This window comes from Stegostoma tigrinum, chromosome 3 (assembly GCF_030684315.1).
Source record: "Stegostoma tigrinum isolate sSteTig4 chromosome 3, sSteTig4.hap1, whole genome shotgun sequence".
In the NCBI taxonomy this organism is placed as follows: domain Eukaryota; kingdom Metazoa; phylum Chordata; class Chondrichthyes; order Orectolobiformes; family Stegostomatidae; genus Stegostoma; species Stegostoma tigrinum.
Genome location: NC_081356.1, coordinates 79,979,914 through 80,003,163, shown reverse-complemented (window position 1 = coordinate 80,003,163; position 23,250 = coordinate 79,979,914). Strand labels below are relative to the sequence as shown.

At 39.7% G+C, this 23,250-nt stretch overlaps 1 protein-coding gene across 2 annotated transcripts in view; it reads left to right on the top strand.

Moving 5' to 3' along the window:
* The window catches only part of wdr36 (WD repeat domain 36), an 88,553-nt gene that overhangs the window by 22,810 nt on the left and 42,493 nt on the right, over positions 1-23,250 (top strand). For both annotated transcript variants that reach the window (XM_048527856.2, XM_059644698.1), the window contains exons 8-10: positions 430-605; positions 9,029-9,149; positions 14,207-14,272. In XM_048527856.2, coding sequence (XP_048383813.2) covers positions 430-605; positions 9,029-9,149; positions 14,207-14,272 — 363 coding nt within the window. The remainder of the gene's footprint in view (positions 1-429; positions 606-9,028; positions 9,150-14,206; positions 14,273-23,250) is intronic.

Below are 23,250 nucleotides of genomic sequence, written 5' to 3'. Positions count from 1 at the left end.
ATTGTATCAGTATTGGTTACTTAAAAGAGACTGATCAATTATATATTAGGTGAAGGTTTAGGAATCTTTAAATATGTTTGAATTATAGCTATACTGTCATTGTTTAAGGGTAAGACTTTATGATATTGGTTTTGCAGTTAATTCATACCTCTTTAATAAATGAATTGAATTATTTAGTCTTATGAAGTAAAAATTAAATCATTATACCATTTGCTGCTGTTAGTTTAAAATATTAGGTGCAGTACGTTCATCTTACAAATGTTGAGAAATTACAAAGCAGGACTTTTGCATTGATCTTGTAAAGTTCACTTTTTCTGTTTGTCTAATTTATAAGCTGCACTTTACTGCACTCCTTTATAAATTACTTTGTGCATTGTTGTTGGAATCCTTACAAGGATAGAATATTATTTTACCTTTTAATTTTTTAAGATGGTTATCCAGTGATGGCAGCTGGGAGCCCTGTTGGCCATATTGGACTATGGGATTTGGAAGAGAAGAAACTGATTGCTCAAATGAGGGAAACCCATACAACAGCAGTTACAGGAGTAACATTTGTTCATGGAGAACCACTTCTCATTACCACCGGTGAAGACAACGCAATTCGGGTATGATCCAAGCGCTGATAATACAATCTGGTGCAAGCTTAGAAAATAGAAAATATTGAGTGGAATTTTGAACTTCTCAATTTTACCAAAGGCGTCAGCATTTCTGCAATGAGGGGTGGGTGAGGGGTACAAAATGAAACCTAATATATTCCAAATCTTCGGGTGGGGTGAGGGCGGGGTGCATGCTCCTATTGTTCAGGTATGCTGTGTCCTATGACGGGCTCTTCCTGCATTGAAGCCCGTCCCCAACTCCAAACCTGCCCCTCTTCTGATGTGGCCGCTCTGGAATTTGCTGTTATCCCAGCCGAAAGTGCCGTTACCACGGCTGTTAAGACTAGGTAGCTTCCAGCTGTATAAATCGCCACTAGCTGTTGGAGATAGGGTATGCCGTCCCAGAGCGTCAGAATCCATGACAGACAATTAATTGCCTTAGAACTAAAATCACCTGGAGTTGACCAGCAGAGCTACAGCTTCCACGCAAAATCCTGACCATGCGTTTCTGAAGAAAACTGGGTGAAAGATCTGTAATAGATAACTTGATTTATAGCATGTGATGTTATTTGTGTACTGTGCATTAATTACCAGTGATGTTTACAGTGTGTGCTGCTGTGCCACTTTCTCATAGCCACATTACTTGTTAGTAAGAGCTGCCTGTTTGTTTTCTCTCTTGGAGGTAATACACATCAGCAAATAATATGAAAGTTGTACTACTGTGAGAACTTGATCAGGGCAGTAAAACACTTAGGGGTAAAATGAAATTTTGTTGTGCTTCCCAAAGCTATCTCCGTTCTTTGATTAAAAACTGAAAGAACTACGGATCTGTAAATCAGGAACAGAAACAGAAGGTGCCGGAAAAGCTCAGTGGGTCTGGCGGCATCTTTGGAGATCAAATCAGAGTTAATGCTTCAGGTCCGGTAACCCTTCCTCAGAACCCTGACGAAGGGTCACTGGACCTGAAATGTTAACTTCTTGTTTTTTTTTCTTCACCAATGCTGCCGGACGTGCTGAACATTTCCAGTAATTTCTGTTTTCGTTCCATTCTATGCAGGAAGAGGATCTGTTTCCTTTCTTTCAGTTACTCCAAGTTATTATGTAGTGTTACTTTTCCGCCAAATATCAGCAAATACTGTGCTTAATTGATTTTTAAAAAAATAGATCCGCTATACTGATTCCAGTGTTTAAGTGGAACTAACAAAGAGGCTGATTTAAATCTTAACATGATTTTAGATCTAGTGGAGTGATTCATGAAGTGAATATAATGTGATTTTTTTCTTGTACTATTGTGTTTTTAAATAGTTCGTTGCCAAATACCACGTTAAAAGATGTCTTAGAGTTATGTCATGTTAGTCTCGTATGTGGTGCATGTTGGAAACAGATGAAACCAGGTCAACTAATTTGTAAGTTACGAGACTTGTTTTAAACAAGATGTTGGTAACTTGGATGTAATATATGCACTCAGTAAGTCAAAGATTGTTATTTTTCTTTGGTGCCTGAACAGGAGAAATAGAAGCACAAGTAGGCCCTGTGGCCATTGAACTGACTGCAGACATCATTAAAGTCATGCCTGATCTTTGATTTCTGCTCTACGGCCTACTTCCATATTCCTTTATTACAGTGGGTTCATGAAATCTTGCCTATTTCAGCATTGAAGATATTCAAATACTGACCACCCACCACCTTTTTGGGTAGAGAATTTCCAGGGTTCACAGCCCTCAGAGTGGAGATTCCACTTTCAGTTCTAAATAGCTGACACCTTTTATGAGTTCACAGTTCCTCCTTCTAGACTCTTCAGATAGGGCAAGCAGTCACTTGGCAGCTCCCTTCTCAAATCCTCTCAGAGCCCTGTAGTTTAATTAAGCCAACAATATTTATCAAGCACCTTTAACATAATAAAATATCCCAAAGTGCTTCAAAACAGCATAATAGAGCAGCATTTGGAACCCTGTCTCTTAATGAAGGGTAAATTAGAAGACAAAAGAATGGCCAAAGAACTATGTTTTAATAAGTTCCTTAATGGAGGAAAATGAGGGAGTGAGACAGAGGTTTAATGAGGGAATTTCTGAGCTTAGGGCTAAAGTGATTGAAGGCATGACTACCAATGGTGGAGCAGTTCAAATTTTCAGTATTCCATAAGGCAGAATTAGTTAAGCAGAGGATTACGAATTTGAAGGAACATAAGGAGGGCTAAAATCATGGGTGATTGAAAAAGAATTTTAAGATAGAGGCAGTTGCTTAACTGGGATCCAACATAGATTAACTAGCACAGCATGGAATTTGATACGATTGTGGAGTCGTAAGACAGAGCTTTGGATGACATCCAAGTTTAGAGAGATGAATTTGGGAGGCTAACCAGGTGTCCTTTGCAATACGAAAATCTGGAAGTAACAAATGCATGGATGAGTATTTCAATTACAGGTGAGTAACAGTGATTGCGATATTGCAGAGATAGAAATTGCACTTGGTCACCTTTCATTCTCTTTAAATCCAGTGTATTGACCTATTCGATACAATCTCTCTTTGTGGGGCCACACTGCCTTCCCAGGAAATCTAGTCAACTCTCAATGTACCGTGCTTAATAAGGATATCTACTTATGGTTAGCCTGAGGATCTTGTGGTGTGATTGTAGTGTCCCCACCTCTGGTTCAGGAGGCCTGAGTTCAAATCTCATCTGCACTGCTGGTGTGTTATAACATATTCAAACAGGTTGATTACATGGACACCAATACTGTATTACGTGCTTCAGATGAAGTTTTATCAAAATCCTCTGCACAATTGCAGGGAAGTATCTCTATTTATGCATTTTAACATCCAGGCTATAAAGTTCAACATTTCTTCTGGGTTCCTAACTGCTTTCTGAAAATATGTCAAATTTGTCTTTCATGTGTAAGGACACTCCAATCCCAAGTTTGTTGTCCTGGTGATACAAGCAGCATTTTGATGAATTGTAACCCAGTTTGCATGAAATCGGTGCCTGTGGGAAAATACCCATCTTCCCTATGATTGCTTCTGTTGACTCATGAACAGAAACCCTTCATTCCCTTTGAGCCATCCACGTAATTCTTGTATCTGCTTGATCCAATCATAATTGGCATATGGTTCCCCAGATATTATTACACTTCAGGTTCTGATTATTTTACGGCCTAGTTCTTCAAACTTCTGGAGAACTTGATCTTCGTTCTGCCCAGGTCTTTGTAAATAGGAATTCTCATCAATCAGTTGTCTACTTACTGTTTCATGGCATTATTCCTTCATTTTTTTTTCCCAGAAAATTGAGCTTTAGACCTTGACGCATCTCATAATTACACTCTCAGGCCTTGCTTTATCTCCACCTGTTCTTGTCAATTTCTAGCAGCTCTGTGTTCATGCTGTTTTATCTGTCTGCCTCTCTCATTTTTGAGCAGCTCTGCTTTGGTGTCTTGCTTTATCATCACCCTGCTCCTTGCATTCTCATTTGGTGTGCTCTTGCTCTTTGCTTTATCTCCAACTTTACTTTTGGTCTGTAGCAAGTACAACCTCCTAGGGCCAATGTTATCTCTATCTGCTACACTAACCCCCCCCCCCCGGCGTCTGGGTCCACCGTTGGATCTTGCTTTATCTCCAACTGCTTCCCTTGCTGTCTTGTTAAAATGTTAACATTCAAATTACTGTAGCTCAGTAAGCCTTTTGCTGTGGTATGTGTGGCTTTACGCTAGCTAGTGGGTGGTACTATAATTTACATTTACTCATGCATTTCCCCCTTATCAATTTTCTTACTCTTCAAAGATTCATAGAGTAATGAAAGGTTAGTGTTTTATGATTTTGGATGAGTTAACTAAATATAAAACTCAAAATTTGCCGATGACACAAAGCTGAGTGGGATGGTGCTCTGTGAGTAGGATGTAGAGATGTTACAGCATGATTTGGAAAGCTGAGTGGGCTAATGCATGGCAAAGGCAATATAATGTGAAGTTACCCACTTTGGTAGCGAAAATAGGAAGGCAGATTATTATTTAAAAGCTGTAAATTAAGAGGGGAATATTCAATGAGACCTGTGTGTACTCCTATACTGGTCACTTAAAATGTATGTGTGCAGTGGAGCAGGCCTTCATAGTGAGAGGATTCGAGTACAGGAACAAGGATGTCTTTTGAAAATGTAGATCTTTTTAAACAAATGCAGAATGCAGGAGAAACTGAGCAGGTCTGACAGCATGTGTTGAGTTCGGTATGACTTTTGTGCTCTGAAGAACGATTATATCAGACTCAAAATGTTAACTGTTTTTCTGTCCACAGATGCTGCTAAGTCTGCTGAGATCTTTCAGCATTCTGTTTGTTTCAGATTTTCGGCAATTGCAGCATTTTGCTTTTATCTTTCTTTATAAGGTTTGCACACCGAACTTATTAATAACTTGCCAAAAAATGATTTCACAAATTGTAAGTGCTTAGAAGCATCTGTTGTTTGTTGTGATTCTTGGATATAGATAGGTTAATGGTTATTTGACTACCAGAAAATTGTAACCAAGAAAAATTGCTCTGTTAAGAGCCAATGACTCAAGAAACAGAACTCTACTCTCTGGCTCTTTTGAGAGAGAAGTTTAGCTTAACATAGAAAATCGGTGCCGGAGAAGGCCATTTGACCCTTTTGAGTCAGCAGTACCGTTCAATATGATCGTGGCTGATTGTGCAATTTCAGCATCTCACTTCTGCTTTCTTTCTAATCCCCTTAGCTGCAAGGTCTACAACATCATCTACAACCCGAGCTACAAAACTTTTCAAAAACCGGAAGTATGAACTGTTTAAATATGCCAGTGCATCGCCAGAAAACAATTGTTTCAAAGGAAGAGTTCCGGATTCCTTGAACATTTGTATAAGTTCTTGGGACAGTCACAAGCTTTCTTATTCAGAAACAAAGCAGAGTCAATATTTTGGGTCCAGTGACCCTTCATCAGAACTGGATCTGTTTTTGGGTTGAAAATGCTGAGCAGGTATTGGTGAGAGCCAGTTGTTTGGGATATCAATAGGGAAAGTTTTATGTTCAGAGAAGGACATAGCCTTTGTTAACATCTCATCAGAAAGACAGCATTACTGATAGTGAAGTAGCCCTTCAGTGCTGTGTTAAATACCAGTTTAGGTTACATGCGCAGTCTCGGGAGTAGGAATTAATCCGGTGACTGTCTGTCTGTCCAACTGAATGTGTACTTAATGAACAAGGACCAAGAGTAGGCCACTTGGTCATTCGAGTCTGCCCTGGCATTCAATAAGATCATGGTTGGTCTGATTTTTAACTTGTGCTGTATATTCCTGGATTCCCTTGATAATCACCATGGGGATGAAAGATTAAGAATCTATCTCTACCTTAAGTTTTTTTAAAGATTCTGCACCCACAACTTTTTGAGGAAGAGAATTCCAAAGACATTCATCCCTCGGAGAAGAAAACGTTTCCTCGTACTTGTCTTAAATGGGTGACCTCTTAATTTTTAAACTATGACCCCGAGTTCTAGATTCTGTCAGAAGAGGAAACATCCTTTCGACATCCACCAAGTCGAGCCCCCTCAGGGTCTTGTATGTTTTGATTAAGTCACCTCTGAGTCTTCTAAAGCTTCCTCATAAGGCAGTACAATACAGATATTAACTTATTAAACATTCTCTGAACAGCTGCCAATGTGTTAACATCTTCCATAAGTACCCTGACCAGTACTGCATGCATTACTGCAGATGTGGTTTTACCAATGCTGTGCAAAACTGAAGCATAACCTCCCTACTGTTTCTTTCAATTGCCCTTCTAATAAAGCATAACATTCTATTAGCCTTCTGATTAGTGCAAGCATTTCAGTAACAATCTGGTCTGACTTTAAAGCAAAGATACCTGTGACTAAAGACTGCATTTCACCAACAATTAAAATTGATTCAAGAGCCAAAACTGTGGCAGTCAAATAAAGGAAACATGCCTGGGCAAATGGAATTGTTAGGGTGATCATAGTTTACCAGAGAAATGGCAAAATCTATAAAAGTGTGCAGTGGATGTGACAACCTGATCCTAGATGCAATAAAGATGTGTAAGATATATTAGTATAATGGAAATTTTAAGGCATATGGGTTTTGGTTTCAGTTCTCTAAAAGTAACTTGTTTTAAAAAAAAATTCAGTCATTTGGAAAAGTGACTTAATTATCTGATTACCACAAAAGTATTGGTCTTAGTAAGTGACTTAGTAAGCTAGCTACTTGTGTTAATTGATAATATGTTTACACTCTGAGGAAGGGTCACCAGACCCGAAACATTAACTGTTTTCTCTTTCACAGATGCTGCCAGACCTGCTGAGCTTTTCCAGCAACTTTTTGTTCCTGATTTACAGCATTTGCAGTTCTTTTGGTTTTTAACATGTTTACGCTGAGTTTATGACACACAAGAAAAACAAATGGTCAAAGGCGACTGATAGGTTAGCTTTGAGTTCCGTTTAGAAGAATTAGATTCAAGTTTCATGCTAGCAGAGTGTCAAGTTTTCAATTTAGGAGAACAGTTTCACCCCAGCAGAAGGATTTTAGTTTGTCAAGTTTCTGAGCTGTGAGAGTTAATAAAACGTTTTGAAATTGTTGGAAGTGGAAACAGATTTCGGCCATCAGAACTTAAAAGAAGTCAAGGAAAATGAGAGAGTATTGATGAAGTAAGTAATTAAAGAGGTGGGAGTGTGGTTTCTGAGATTGATCATCCGGATAGGATATTGCAATAAAAATAGTTGTTGCAATTGATAGTGTTTTGAATAAACAAATACATATAGAGATCTAAACAGTTACAACAGAAATTATACGACACAGTGGACTTGGATGCTGCACAATGCAGTATTGATCCTTGGTTAACTGGGATGTTCTCTCTTGCGTGCAGAAAGATAGAAGAAGCAACATCTGAAAATCAGGCCTTATTAACAAACCATGGTCTCAGAAACCAGATTTATCCAGGTCTTGCATGATCAGACTCGTAGCTGCCAAGCTGATCCATGAACAGTTCATGGTCAATCTTAGATTGGCAGTGTAGTGTGTCCACAATTTCTGATTGATTTCCTTTCAAAGTAATTGTCATCTACTGACTTAACTTCCCATTATCTACTGATTGATTCATTAAATTGTCAATTATCCATTATCATTATGATTTGTTCTGATTACTTAAGATTGTAAGACATAGGAGTGGAAGTAAGGCCATTCAGCCCATCGAGTCCACTCCGCCATTTACTGCTTTGATTTTTCTTTTTGGTGGCATAAAATGGTTGTGGTACTTTCTTTACCCATTTGCTTTAAAAAGGTGTTGTGTCCTGTCAAGACCCAATGATTGAATCTCTTGAGCTCAGTGGTTCAATTTTTGCTTAATTGTTGGAGGTTTCCATTAAACCAGACAAATCACACTGACCATTCATTTTTTCTTAAAGCCATTTGCTAATTTAATTTTGTTTTTGTAATTGAGTGGATGGAAAGAATTCCTTATTATTTTGGAACAAAATCATAGAATTCCTACAGGCCATTTGGCCCATGCAGTCCACACCGACCCTCAGAGCATCCTACTCAAACCCACCCCCTTACCCTATCGCTGTAACCCTGCAATTCCCGTGGTAATCTACGTAGTCTACATATCCCTGGACGCCATGGACAATCCACCTAACCTGCACGTTTTTGGACTGTGGGAGGAAACTCCCGCGGACACCGGGAGACGGTGCAAATTCCATACAGATGGTGGCCTGAGGGTGGAATCAAACCTGGTCCTGTGAAGCAGCAGTGCTAACCACTGAGCCACCATGCTGTCAGTGATACAGTTTACAAAGTTCTTTTGATGTGAAACTATGTAAAATTAATACACAAAATCATAAAGTACTTATTTAAACAAGTAGTTAAAGCATACAAAAATGGTGATGTAATGAAATATTCTTAGGCACTCAGTAATAATACACTCTTGAGTGATGTAAGTGTAAAGGATAAATTGCAAGTTAAAGCATTAAATAAACATTGTTACAAAGTTAACTCTAATAGATTTAAATTTAGTTTCCTTTCTTCTAAAACTAACAAAGTAAAGCCAGTGTCGAGCATAGCTATAATCATGGATCGTTTTCAATCCCTCACCACATTCTTTCTTACCTGAGCTGTTATTGAGCTCGTTGGATGTTACCTCACCTTATTTGATCTTAGGGTTTGCATGTTGTCACAATCGTGGAATCAAAATAAGCTGAATATTGGCCCCGCGGCATTAATCCTGTAACTCTTCTTTGTCAAGTGAGGTAAAGCAGAGCTACATGACATTTAAAATACTAAATTCAACATTGGTTACAGTTAAGCAGAATAATATTAGATAAATCAATGAATATGCTTTAATTACAACTAAACTAAATGAAACATGAATATTGATTTCCTGACTAATCCTACATCTGTTTTGAAATGACTATAAATGTATTCCATTTCATGGCCAGGTCTGGATTTTTGATGCTCCAGAAGGTGGAGGTCGACTTTTACGTTACCGTATGGGTCACAGTGCCCCTCCAACTAAATTAAAATATCATGGCTCTGATGGACAAAATATTCTTAGCTCTGGTAAGAATAGATATTCCTTGCATGTTATTGCTTAGTCTTCAGTTATTTGATTATATAGTAATAAATTTTCACTTTGTAGACAGGTTCTTTGGTTTGTTTAGATTAAACATCACTGAAATGTGAAAAAAAATGAAACTGCTGAATATGCCCTGAAAGCAAATGCTGTTAACTTAATTAAAACAAAACTGCAGGCACTGGAAATCTGAAGCAAAAGCAGAAATTGCTGGAAAAATTCACCAGGTGTGGCAACATCTGGAGAGAAAGCAGAGATATGAATAATGGTCACTGAACCAAAAACATTAACTGTATTTTCTCCACAGATGATGCCAGATTTCCTGAGTTTCTCCAACAATTTCTGTTTTACAGCTGTGAAATTCATGTTCCTTAACATCATTCTGCACACTTCCATTTCATCAGCCTTGCACTTTTATTATAAAATGCCTTTTGACTCCACGCCATTGGACAATTAGGCACACTTCTGCCAATGCATTCTTTATTTTTCCAAATAGATGGACAGCAGTATTCAACAAATGAGCATGAAATGTCTAAGAGTTCACTGTGCTGTCTGTAGTCAGTGGCCAAATATATATGCAAAGATTCTGAACAGCAGACTATCGCCATACTATAATAAATTTATAAAGTAGTGCAGTATGTTTCTCTTACTAGGAACGGTTTGACCTCAAGATTCCTCCAAAGCTGTGTTAAAAAGGATGTGAGATAACAAGGTCTAGAGCTCGATGAACATAACAGGCCAAGCAGGAAAGCTGAAGTTTTGGGTTGAGACCCTTCTTCAGAAATGGGGGTGGGGAAGGGGATTCTGAAATAAATAGAGAGGGGAAGGCAGATAGAGGAGAAGATAGGTGGAGAGGAAACAGGCAGGTCAAAGAGGTGGGATTGGAGCCAGTAAAAGTGAATGTAGGTAGGGAGTTTGGGAGGGGACAGGTCGTCCCAGGAAGGACAGACAGGTCAAGGAGGCAGGGATGAGGTTAGTGGGTAGGAGATGGAGGTGGGGCTTGAGATGGGAGAAATGGTTAGGGAGGTGGGGATGAGCTGTGCTGGTTTTGGAATGCAGTTGGGGAGGGGAGATTTTGAAGCTTTTTAAAGCCTCTGGGGAGCTTGGTGACTGCTTTGCGGAACACCTACGCTTGGTTCGCAACAAACAACTGCGCCTTCCAGTTGCAAACCATTTCAACTACCCTCCCACTCCTTGGACGACCTGTCCATCCTGGGCCTCCATCATTGAGAATGGGGATATTTGTAGAGCCACCTCCAACAATCATTTAGGGCGGCACGGTGGCTCAGTGGTTAGCACTGCAGCCTCACAGCACCACACCCTGGTTCAATTCCAGCCTCGGGTGACTGTGTGGAGTTTGCACATTCTCCCCGTGTCTGCGTGGGTGTGTTCCGGTTTCCTCCCACAGTCCAAATATGTGCAGGCTAAGTGGATTGGCCTTGTTAAATTGCCTGTACTGTTCAGGGGTGTGTGGGTTGTGGGGAGATGGGCCTGGGTGGGATGCTTCAAGGGACGGTGTGGACTTGTTGGGCCGAAGTGCCTGTTTCCACACTAGGGAATCTAATCTAAAAATGACTGGATGTGGCAGGACCACAGAGTTTAGATCTGATTTTTTTGGTTGTGGAATATCTTAGCTCTGTCACTTGCTGCTTACGCAGTTTGACACACAAGTAGTCCTGTTTGGTGGCTTCACCCGGTTGCCACCTCATTTTTTAGGTAATTTTAGAGTTACTTTTCAATAAGGTAGGAGAAGAGGACTGTGGGGTGGGAGGGAATGCAGTATTTACGAGAGCGTCTTCAGTCTCTAGGAACTATGGGGAACTTGGCTGAAATCTACTTGATCATATTAATAATATTCTTACATCGTACTTCAAAAACACAAATCTTCACTTATGTACTTAAGAATAGATTAAATAGGTTACAGGGCTGCTTCATTACATATTGTTTTGTTTATTTTTGGATTGACTTGTGGGACATGGGCGTCGCTGACTGCCAGCATTTATTGCCATCCCAAGTTGTCCTGAGAAAATGGTGGTGGACTGCCGCCTTCAAATGTTATAATCCACATGCTGTAGGGATTGACCCACTTTTTTAGGGAGGGAATAAAGTGTGAAGCTGGATGAACGCAGCAGGCCAAGCAAGATGCTCCTTGGCCTGCTATGTTCATCCAGCTTCACACTTTATTATCTTGGATTCTCCAGCATCTGCAGCTCCCATTATCTCTATACAATTTTAGGGATGGAATGCCAGGATTTTGACACTGCAACGCTGGGCAGTTTTCCACTTTGTGTAGATGCTGGTGTTGTAGCTGTACTGGAAGAGTTTGGTTATGGGAGCAGAACGTTCTGGAACTTAAGTCTTCAGTACTATTGCTGAAATATTATTGGGGCCCATAGTCTTTGCAGATTCCATTGCCTCCAACCGTTTCTAGATTTCATGTAGAATGAATTGAATTGGCTGGAAACTGGTATCTGTGATGCTTGGGGGGACTAATGGAAAAGCTAGAGATGAATTATCTACTCAGCACTTCTGGCTAAAGAATGATGCGAAATCTTCATGACTAGATGTGGCAGGACTGCAGAGCTTAGATCTGATCCAATGATTTTGGGTTTGCTTGGCTCTGCCTGTCATTTGCTGCTTATGCTGTTTGGCATGTATGTAATCCTGTTTGATTGCTTCACCAGGTTAACACCTAATTTTTAGATACGCCTGGTGCTGCTCCTACACTCTCTCCATTGAATCAGGATTGATCCCCTGGCTTGATAGTAATGATAAAGTGGGGGATATGCCCGGCCATTAGGTTGCACATTGTGCATGGAGTAGAATTTTGTTGCTGTTGGCCCACTGTGCTTCACGGATGCCCTATCTTAACTTGCTCGATCTGTTTGAAATATGTCCCATTTAGAATGATAGTGCCAACAACACGATAAAAGGTATTCTCCGTGTGAAGACAGGACTTTGTATCTTAAAAGGCTGTGTTAGTGCTCACTCTTACCGATACTGTCATGGACAAATGCGTCTGCAGCTGGCAGATTGGTGTTGATGGGGCCAAGTATGTATTTCCCTCTTTTTGTTCCCCCACCACCAGCCACAATTTTAAGAGAGCTTTTGCAATATATTTCTTAACATATGAGCGTTGATGGCAAGGCTAGTATTTGTTGGCTGTCCCTAATTAGCCGTGAGAAAGTAGTGAGGAGTTGAAGCCCATCATTCTGGAAAATAGAAGCACTGGTGTACTTTTGTGCTTGGTTGTACTTGTGTATAATCCAACAAGGTCATTTAAAAAAAAAAATTGGACTTCATCCTTAATTACAGCACAAACTACATTGGATCTGAAATACTGAGGTCACATAGTGATTTGGTGCAAACGTATTGGGCGCAGTCTTGACAGAAATAGAATACAATAATGGAAACCTAATGTTATGACCCACTTGAAATCTAATAATTCCACCCATTTGAAGTGGCCTAGGAATATTTACATTTCACTACAGAACGTTAGTGCCTTAATTACTTGATTCCATGTTACGAAAAAATGCTTATGTATTATTGTCTTTGGTTGCTGGTTTTCAGACCTTTTTGTTTTTGCCCACTCTCAGCTCTCTGCATGTTCCACCGAAAGGAAAATACAAGGCAACCTGGCAACACACATGATTTAAACTTGGACCTTTCCTTGACAAAACTGAATGTTGGTTAGACCAGCCCCTGTTTCCTACCATGTTGAGTCTGTCGATCCAGTCAAAAGATTGTAAATCTACTTGCCAGGCGTGACTAAAGCTCAACGTCAAACTCCTTGAGTCCGGGTGGCACAGTGAGTGGGAAGCCACACAGCTGCCTCACAGTGCCGGGCACCCGGGTTCGATTCCAGCCTAGGATGACTGTCTGTATGGAGTTTGCGTGTCCTCCCCCTTCTGCATGGGTTTCTGGCAAGTGCTCAGGTTTTTTCCCAACAGTTCAACAATGTGCACATTTGGTGGATTGTCCAAGCTAAATTGCCCCATAGTGTTCAGGGCTGTGCAGGCTAGGCAGATTAGCCTAGGTGGGATTATGGGAATCGGGTGGAGGAATGGGTTTGGATGAGATGCTGTTTGGAGGGTTGGTTCAGACTTAATGGACCAAATGGCCTGTATCTGCACTGTAATGATTTTATGATTCGACATCCTACTGTTGCCCTTTCTACACAACTTTGGAGTCTGACTTCCTTCCCCAGGTGATGTAGAAAGACAAATCAAAGCAGCTCTGGGGTTACAACCACAAAACAAAAGTAGAAATTGCTGGAAAAGCTCATCCGTCTGGCAGCATCTATAAACAGAAGCCAGAGTTAATGTTCCGTTCCAAGAACTGGAGAAGTTCCTGGTTATGCCCCTCATAATTTTATCAGGTACTTCTATTAGGTACCATGTCAAATTTCTCTGCCTCAAGTATAACAGCCCCAATTTATTTGAAAAATATTTCCTCAATGCTCAGACCCTCCAGCCCAGGCACCTGATGTGTCTCCTCTGCACCCTATCTGGTCGAATCAACTTCTTCCTATAACGCAATGGCTGAAACTGTATGCAGTGCTCCAGTTTGGCCTGCCTAGCCCTTCATATAACTATAGCATAACATTCTGCTCTTGTATTCTGTATATTAGCCAATAAATACAAGTAAACCAAATGCCTTCTTACCCACCCTTATCTACCTGTCCTTTTACTTTTGGTAATCTCTGGATGTGCCATGCCCCTGTAGTCTTCATCACTTTCCAGGTTTCTACCATTTAGTGTATAATTCCTTGCCTTCTTAGCCTTCTCCATGCACATTACCTCTCACTTTTCTGGGTTCAATTTCATTTGCTACTGCAGTGCACATCCGACTTTTCAGTTGATGTCTTCCTGTAGTTTATGGTTATTGTCTTCACAGTTTACGACCTTAGTAATTTTCATGTCTGTGAATTGTGTAATTCAAATATGCTGCAAATCTGTACTTCTGTGCTATTCCTTTTTTTCCATATTCAGGTTTCTTTATGAGGGCTTCACTCATTTCTTCTTATTTGCTTCTTTTCATGCAGGACGTGATGGAACTTTGCAGTCATTTTCCACTATTCATGAACGTTTTAATAAGAGTTTAGGACATGGTAAGTTTTTAGTTAAAAAGCATGATAAATATGTTACAGTTATCTATCTTCAATATAATTGAAGTCGATCTTTTGAAATGTGCAGCCAATTAATCAGATAATAACAAAAGTTTTTTATTTTTATTTCTATTTATAATGCATTCAAAATATTTGTCTGAAATTACTTTAAACATTGCTTGATAAAGGTAATATTATCTAAATGGTGAGAGATTCCAGAGATGAGGTGCAGAGGAATCTTGGGGTTCTTGTACATGAATTACAAACAGGTAGTATTTGGTGCAGCAAGCTATGAGAATGTTATAGTTTATTGTGAGGGGAATTGAATACAAAGGAAGGGAGATTATACTGCAATCGAGGACATGGATGAGATCACGTGGAGTACTGTGTACGGTATTAGTCTCATTATTTAAGGAACAATGTAAATGTATTTGAAGCAATTCAGAGAAGGTTTCCTAATACTTGAAAAGGTGGTGAGAGAAGAAGGGTCTTGACCCAAAATGTCCGCTTTCCTGTTCCTCTGATGCTGCCTGGCTTGCTGTGTTCCTCTAGCTCCGCAATTCGTTATCTCGCACTCCAGCATCTGCAGTTCTTGCTATCTCACTTGCAAAGATGGGTTGTCTTATGAGGAAATGATTGAACAGTCTAGGCATGCTTGATCTTCTGGGACAATTTGATTGAAACACAGACGATCCTGCGGGATTTTGACAGGGTGGGAAATAATATTCCCTCTTGTGGGAGAATGAAAAATACTTTTAAGTTGTGAAGGTGAGAAGTTGTGACATGCAGATTCTGTCTGCAAAGGAGAGAAGAAAATATAATGCCATTCTTTTAAATGTCTTCTCCGAAAAGACTGCATTTTTAAATTTTTCTTTATTTTTATGGACTAGGGCCATGGAAGGAATTGCTGCACTTCCTTGAAAAAAAGTTTGTGATTTGAGAGTTTTGTTTACACTGCTGCTTCAAGTGGTGGAGGTGGAGGAGAGATAAAACAGCCCTCAGTAGGGTGTGTGCAGATTAAGATCTGTGTAGCAACAGATTGCTGATTGCTTTGTACAGTTTTGATCAGTGATGGGTCCCAGAGGCCATCAGCCTGATGACAACTGTTTGACTGATTCCTGGGTAATCAAAAAGCTGGTGTGTGTGAATAATAGAGGTGGAAGGTCTCTGGAATAGAAGAAGCAGAAACTGTCTTTTTACCTGTGTGGGTAAAAGTAACTAAAGGATGAAGAAAGCTAGGTATTTTCTCCTGATAGCTGATATAAGATGTTATTTTTAATCTATAACTAATCAGCTTTGTAATCAGTGTGTCAGTAGCCAGTGCTGCTTGAAAGGAAGTGAAAGAATCCAGGAAGGTTCTCAGAACAGAAAGTCTTGAGCAAAAGGAACATGTGCTATTGAAATGTCTTCCTTAGTTTTTTCCCTGATCGTAAGTGGTTTTAAAAGAGAGTATAGTTTCAATGAGTAGAGCTATGTATAAATAACTATCGGTTTCTTTTTCCTGTAGTTAGTAGTTATTTATTTGGAATAAATTCTAGTTCTTATTAAATATGGAACTACCTCATCAGTGTTTATCATAGGTCTGATTTCATTGGACAGGTAAATTGGAAACTTTGTATATTCTGACTAAATCTTAAGCTTCTATGGTGGCCAGAGGAATTGGTGGTGCACTTTCACCAAGTAGTTTCTGAATATAGTTCAGTTCAAAAGGCAGATACAAACAAGACTCAAATCTGGGAGTGTAGACCCTAAATGCTGAAATTTCTGTTCTAAATCTCTCCAGCAGTTTCTTCTCAATGTGCTTTATTACAAATCATTTTGACCTCTTGTCATAACTTCTTCTGTGTGCCTTGGTGCCACATTTGATGTACTAACACATCAAGTACCTTGGAATATGCCTAAAATTTGTTTGAGTTTTTGTTTGGCAGAGTTGTTAGGCAAAATTTACTGCTAAAATCAGAGTCATAGAGCACGGAAGCAGACCCTTTGGTCCGATCAGTCCATGTCTGGAGTCAAATGTGGCTAGACCAAGTAAGGATGGCAGTTCCTTCCTTCCCTAAAGGATGTTAGTGAACCAGATGGGTTTTTTTCCATCAGTTGACAATAATTCACAGTCATCATTGGACTCTTAATTCCAGATCTTTATTGAATTCAAATTCCATGGTGGGATTTGAAACAGGCCCCAGCAAAAGTACCTGGGTCTCTGAATTAATAATCTAGTGATAATACCAATGGCCATTGCCTCCCTGGTATTATGAGTTGGTCATGATGTGGACATAGGAAAGCCAGGACTAATGAAACAGCACACTTATTGAGCCCAGACATACAAATGCAGATGGAAACAGACACAGTACCTGCTGGAAATCACTTGACTGAACTTAAACAAAATAGCTGGAGGTCATTAATAATGTTAGTTCCCAAACTGGATAAATGCAGTTGTGAAGACAGGTTCAGACCAGTTCCCGATTCAACGACTGTGTTGATAGGGTTAGCGGTGTCTCATTGCTATGTAAGATTGGAAAGTCTGTTAACATGAAGGACTAAAGAAATTTGTTTTTGTTACAGTGAATGGCATATCTATATTGAATGATGCCATGTGGGTTAAGGAGCACTCCAGGATATGATTAATGTTGTAGCTCAAATTTGTAACTATGTAATTTATTTACATAACGTAGCATATAGCAACACGTGAGAAGAGCATATGAGACAGTAGATGCTCTGTTTTAAGCAATTACAATGGCTGGCTTAGTGGTATTTGGAAAAGCAAGAGTAACTTACCTAGGACACATTGTTTGAAAAGTGTTACCAAGGGCAGTGAAAATGAAGACTGAAATGAAACTTCAGTTCCCAAAATTAAACGAGAAATCATTATTTTACTTCAAATTTGTCCGCATTTCGGTAAGATAGTTGTATCTTTAAAGAATTTGTTAAAGAACGATGCAAACATAGTACAGACAGCATAATGTCAAGTAACCTTTTGAGACACTGAAGACGATCTTAAAAAATGAACCAATGCTCTTACCCTGTTTTTCACCACCGCGCCCCCCCCCCGATTTTTTTTTTCCCTGAACATCGAATTGACAATGGCTGGGGGATGGGACAGTCTTGTTACAGGATGATGAGTTGGGAATAGAGGCGCCAGTGAAGTAGTTCTCTAAGAAATTAAACAGTATCAGAAGAAGCAATACAATACCATGGGGGAGAAAAAGACTTTGGGATTTTCTTGTTAGCTCTTCAACACTTTGAAGTCTATGCTCAAAATAGTAACAAGGAAATGTTAATTTTAGCTGATCATAATCCATTAGCTTTGATTGAGAATGAAGACCTGGAATGTGAGACTATTCAGAGTCTTTTTTGTTGCAACTGTTTAATGTAAAAAGTTATTCATATTGCTGCTAAAGATAGGTCAATGCATTTGCAATTAACACTATGTGAAAATTTTGGAATAAATTTAAAGTTCTAAGAAATGCTCAGATTGGATAAGGTTGTATAACTGGGTTTAAATGTAGGTAATTTGAAGCATCTCTGTTTTATTATTAAAATTTTTAAATTTTTGTATGACTCAGAATGGTGGTGTTTGATGTCTAGTGAAATCTTCATAGATGGGATAGCACAGCATGTCAGTGCAAAAGATGAGGCTGAAACATTTCCAATCATTTTCAGCCTGATATGCCAAGGAACGTGTCTCCTCCAGAGCTTCCCGTGATCACAGATATATCCATTCATTCATGTAATACCGAGAAACACTGATGCACTGGCACTACAAAGCTCTTATGCCTTGAAAGCATTCTGCCAATAGTACTGAAGATGTATGCTCTAGAATTAACTGGGCCACCAGCTAACCTGTCCCAAAATAGCCACAAAACTAGCATCTACCTAGAAATATGGCAAATTTTCCAGCTTTGTGCTGTGCAAAAATGCAGGACAAACCTGATCTCATCAACTTCCAATCTGTCAACTCTTGATTGTCAGTAAAACAATTGAAGGTGAAGCCAGCAATGCTGAGAATCAGCTCATGCTCAGCAATGAATTGTCCATGTATCTTCGTTTAGTTTGGCTTTCACCAGGGTCACTCAATACCTGGTCCAAACATGGACGAAAGAGCTGAATGCAAGTTGAGTATGACTGCCCACAGCATCAAGACAGCATTGGAGTGGAAATAGTGATGACGACCCCCCAGCAGAATTGAAATCCGGTGAATGCTGTCACTGGTGGGATTGATATCTAGCACTGCAACCTACAACTTACTGACTTACAACAACCTACCTGCTTGTGGTCGGAGGTTAATCATCTCAGGCTCAGGACATTACGGTGTTTTGTTCATGGTAGTACATTCATACCAACAGTTTCCACGTGTTTTATCACTGACCTCTCTTCCAGAATAAGGGCAGAAGTAGAGATATTTGCTGTTATTTGACAGCATTCAGTTTGCAGCACCTCAGGCACTGAAGAAATTTATGTACGTATAAGATGATGTAGGTCATATCCAGGCTTGGACACTTGCACCACACGGGTTCCAAGCAATGACTGTCTCCAACAAGAGACAGAATCTAAACATCTCCCTCTGACATTAAGGCATTACCGTTGCTGATTCTGGTTGTCAACAACCTGGGAGCTACCACTAACTAGGCATTGAACTGATCGAGCTGATAAATCCTGTGGCTAGAAGAGAAGGTCAGAGCTGGAATTTTTCTCCTGACTCCCCAGAGTTTATCCACTCAGACTGAATTCAATAATATGATAGTATGTTTCCCTCGTGCCCAATGAGTGCTGCTGTAACAAAATTCAAATTTTAATGTTAAGCAAGATAAAGCAGCCTATTCATTTGGCTCCCATCTGCCACCTTCATCATTCACCCGTTTCATCACTATCACACAGTGGCAGCAATGTGTACTATCAGTAATATGCCCTGCAGTAATTCACTACAGTTTCTTCACCAGCACGTTACAAAGGACAGGGCAGCAGTTTTTCATTGAAGCACCACTACCCTGTGACTTCCTTTCTAAATCATTCACCATCCTGACGTGGAACCTGTTGCCACTCCTTCGTTGTCATTGGATCATACTCCTGTAATTGCATTCTGAACAATAGTGTGGGTGTAACTACACCATATGGATTGCAGTAGTTCAAAAAGGCATTTCATATAACTTCCTTAAGGGTAACTAAAACTTGACAATAACTGCTGCCCTAACTAGTGATGTCCACGTTACATGAACAAATCTTTAAAAGGTTAGTGAGTGAAATTTAATGCTATTACAGCTGGTGATGCATGAACTGTAAAATACTACACAATTTGGAAGCATGCCTAAATGCTGATGAAATCTTGACCAAGTGAATAAATCAAAGTGTAACTTATGTGTCACTAGGCTCTCCCTTAAAACTGTGCTCCTGGAAATTACAACTTTAAGTGAAATAACTCTAAGTAAATCATATTTTCCCATTGAAACTATTGTGGGTGGAGTAGTTAAGATTCTCTAGGGCCATTCAGAGGAAAATGTGCATCAAGTTCAATTACATTATATTACTAAATTCCAATTTGGTAAATGAAATAACTTCTATTTTTAAAACTATTTTTAAAGAAATATGACCAGTTTCTACTTGTGGTATATCCTGCTCACTTTTGATCCCTCCTTCCCAAATTACCTGCTCATCTCACATCCTGTTTTCTGACTGCCCTCCTTCATGCTGACCCTCTGGATTGGGGCCTGTCTTATTCTCTAACCAATTCTCTTGCGCTGACCCTCCAGCCCCTGGCCCCTGCTGCTCCCTGACTCACCCTGTCACTGATTTTCCCTTTTGCTAAACCACCTATTCTCCAATGCTCCTATCTCTCATGGCATTCCAGTTCAAAATCCAATTCTGGAGCTGTAAGGTTGTGAAAGTAAAGGTCTAATTGGTGCAAAAAAGTTAAGGTTGTAATCGATAAATTTTAAAAATGTATCCACCTGCCTGTTTCTTCTGAACCAGTGCTGTGAGTGCGTGCTCTGGAGAAGAATGGTGAAAAGGCAGGGTGCACAGCTTTCAAAGTTTGAGCTATGTTTCAAACTGGTCTCAAGAACTTGTTCTCCCTGACCCCATCCAATTTATTAATTTTCGTCTTATGTGAAAGTTAGATGAATGTGGGAGAGTGGTGGATTACTTACAAACAGTCTATTTACCTTTGCTCTTGAATGAACTTTAGTGTCAACCTTCAAGAAGATACTGTGGGGGATATCAAAGTGGCTGCTCCAACAGGCTGTCTTAAACTTGGTTAGCAAAGGCTGTTTGATGCAAACCATGGGCAGCAGCACTGACCCTTTTGCTTGCTATCACTCATCTCTAGAGCTGTCTCATGATGAAGGATTCCAGACGGGGATGCAGCTAATTGAAGCATTTAAAGATATTAGTTAAAACAGCACCTGATTGACTGTTGTGCACCATCATGGTCTGCACTTTCACAACCCCAGATCTCCAACTTTGGATTGAGTATGGACTCTAGTAGGAGCTCTGATTCAGGAGAGGGCATTGATGATTGAGAGAATTTGTAGATCAAGAAGTTGAGTCAGGGTTCACAAGGGGCATTCCAAAATGATGCACTTGAGTCATGTGACCCTTTGTCAGACAAATGAGAAGCAACTTTAAGGTAAGTGTTGTGAAGCTAAATTTCTTCACCCAAAGAATGGTGAGTGTGTGGATTTCTCCGTCACAGAAGATTGTTCAGCAAAGCATTGAATGTTTTCAAGAAGGAAGTGGGTTTCTTCTGGGTGCTGTGGTTTCCCCTCTTAGTCCAAAGATGTGCAGGTTAGGTAGATTGGCTATGCTAAAATGCCCATTCTGTCTAAGGTGGGAAATACAGGTATGGGGCGTCTGGATGGGGTGCTATTTGGAGGGGTGGTGTGGACTTGATGGGCCAAATGGCTTGCTTCCACACTGTAGGGATTCTATGATCTATGAAATGGATTTAGTTCTTGGTGCTAAATGACCAAAGGGTGTGAGGGAAAGCAGGAACAGGATGCAAAGTTGTAGGATCAGCCATGATTGTATTGAATAATAGAGGAGGCTCAGAGCTGAATTGCCTGCTCCTCTTATTTTTTATGTTTCTGACTGGGCATACAGACCTCACGAGCTGACAGTGTTAATGAGCAACAATGTTAAAGAGACTTGTGTTCATTGTATAGTGCAGTATCAAGGGCAATACTCATATGCTTCTTGAATGAAGAAGTCAAGAGTTTTGACAGATTGGATGCCTTGAGTGCTATCACTGGAAAGCTGAAATGGTAAAGCAAAAATGCTTAATTATATATTCAAAACCACAATAAAATAGAAGTTAGAGGAGTGTGTTCAAACTGTATTGTATTTTAGACTATGTTGAGATGACTATCAGTTCTGTTAACTGTGGCACTATAAAAATGTTTGGCCTTTTGAGGTAGGGAACAGTCGCGAGTCTGTTTACTAGCATTGGTAGACCCAAGTTAATGTGAAAGGTTGGGCCATCTTTAGGTGACAGGCAGGGGAAGAGAGATATTGAAACTGTCAATTCCCTTCCCTTTTCTCTGTAAATGGTGTAATATTATTTTTTAATTAGGGTAATATATGTTCCCGAGCCACAGTTAGTATATGGTCAAAGTCACCAGCTGTAATCTTCTGTGGATATAGGCAAAGATTATTAATTCTCTTTACACACACACACCAGAAACATCCGTTGCTGCTTTTTCAACACACTTCAAACACCTAGAAGGTAAAATTACAGAAAAGAGTACATTTTTACCAAATACTGAAACCAAACAGTGTACCTAGCAGTTCACCATTTTGTATGAATCCAGTGAGGAATGGACGTCTTTCAATCTCATGTTTAAGTTCAAATGAGCTCACATGACTGAAGTCAGAATCTGGATGAATTTGTTGAGTTCCTTTTGAGGTAAAAAACTATTCAGCAAGTCATGTGTATATCCCACTAGTACTCAGAATTTAAAGAGATTTCAAATTTCTTTGCCTATGAACTGACTTTGTGGAGACCGGCTAAAGAAAACTTTCAAAGACTGCTTTATAGTCCTTGTAAAAGGTGAACTGATATAACCTTCTGCAATTTTCATTTTGCTGCAGTTGTTTTGTATACTGCCTGATAACAGGCAGGGTATGAAAAGGGTTTCAAAATTGGTATAGTTTTGACAGCATAATGAATGGCCATTGGTAGATAATCTTTATTAGTATCAGTGTTGTCATGCTTCAGGGAGACCTTTAGACTGCCTTTGTAATGCTTCTCTTTCCTCGTTTGCAATGTCTGCTCTTTGAGACTTCGGTGGACAGGATCTGGTGGAGGAGAAACGTTTTAGTATTGGGACAGGATGTTCTGTCCACTGTAGTTGATTTTGCAGAAATTTTGCCTGAATGCTTGAAAATTACTTTCAAGAAGAATGTGACATTCAGTAGTTTCCCATTAAATCCAGAGAATGCAGTTCAAGTATTGCTGGTAGAATGTCTCTAGCACACTTGTGTGTCACTGATTGTACAGTTCAGACTCACTACAGTAAACCATTATCTTATAGCCTCTTTCAGTTCTGAAGAAGTGTCGTGTAGATTCTTCAGTTGCCACCAGAATCTGCTACATTTCTCCACCACTTTCTGATTTTAAATCTGAGCACCAGTATCTGTGACAGCTGACTCTATTTGATCCCACTGTTTTGAAATTGTGTTAGGTGTGCGAAGATACCTAAATTGGATGTAAGCATCTCCACTGCAGGATAGAGAGTTGTACTTATTGAAGAAAACTTTATTCTGAAAATCTTATTTCGAATTGAATTGTGATTAGTGCAAGAGGGCAGAAAGTTTACCTCAGAAAAGGTAAATTTGGCATTAATGTTGGAAATCTACCTCTGAGTCAATACGTGGAATGGATATTCAGTGAGCCAATAAAAGCAAAATCCTTTATTTACAAAACTAGATGGTGCCTTCAGGAAGGACTTTATGGCTTTCCTCATCTATGTTCTCTCATGGTTTATTGG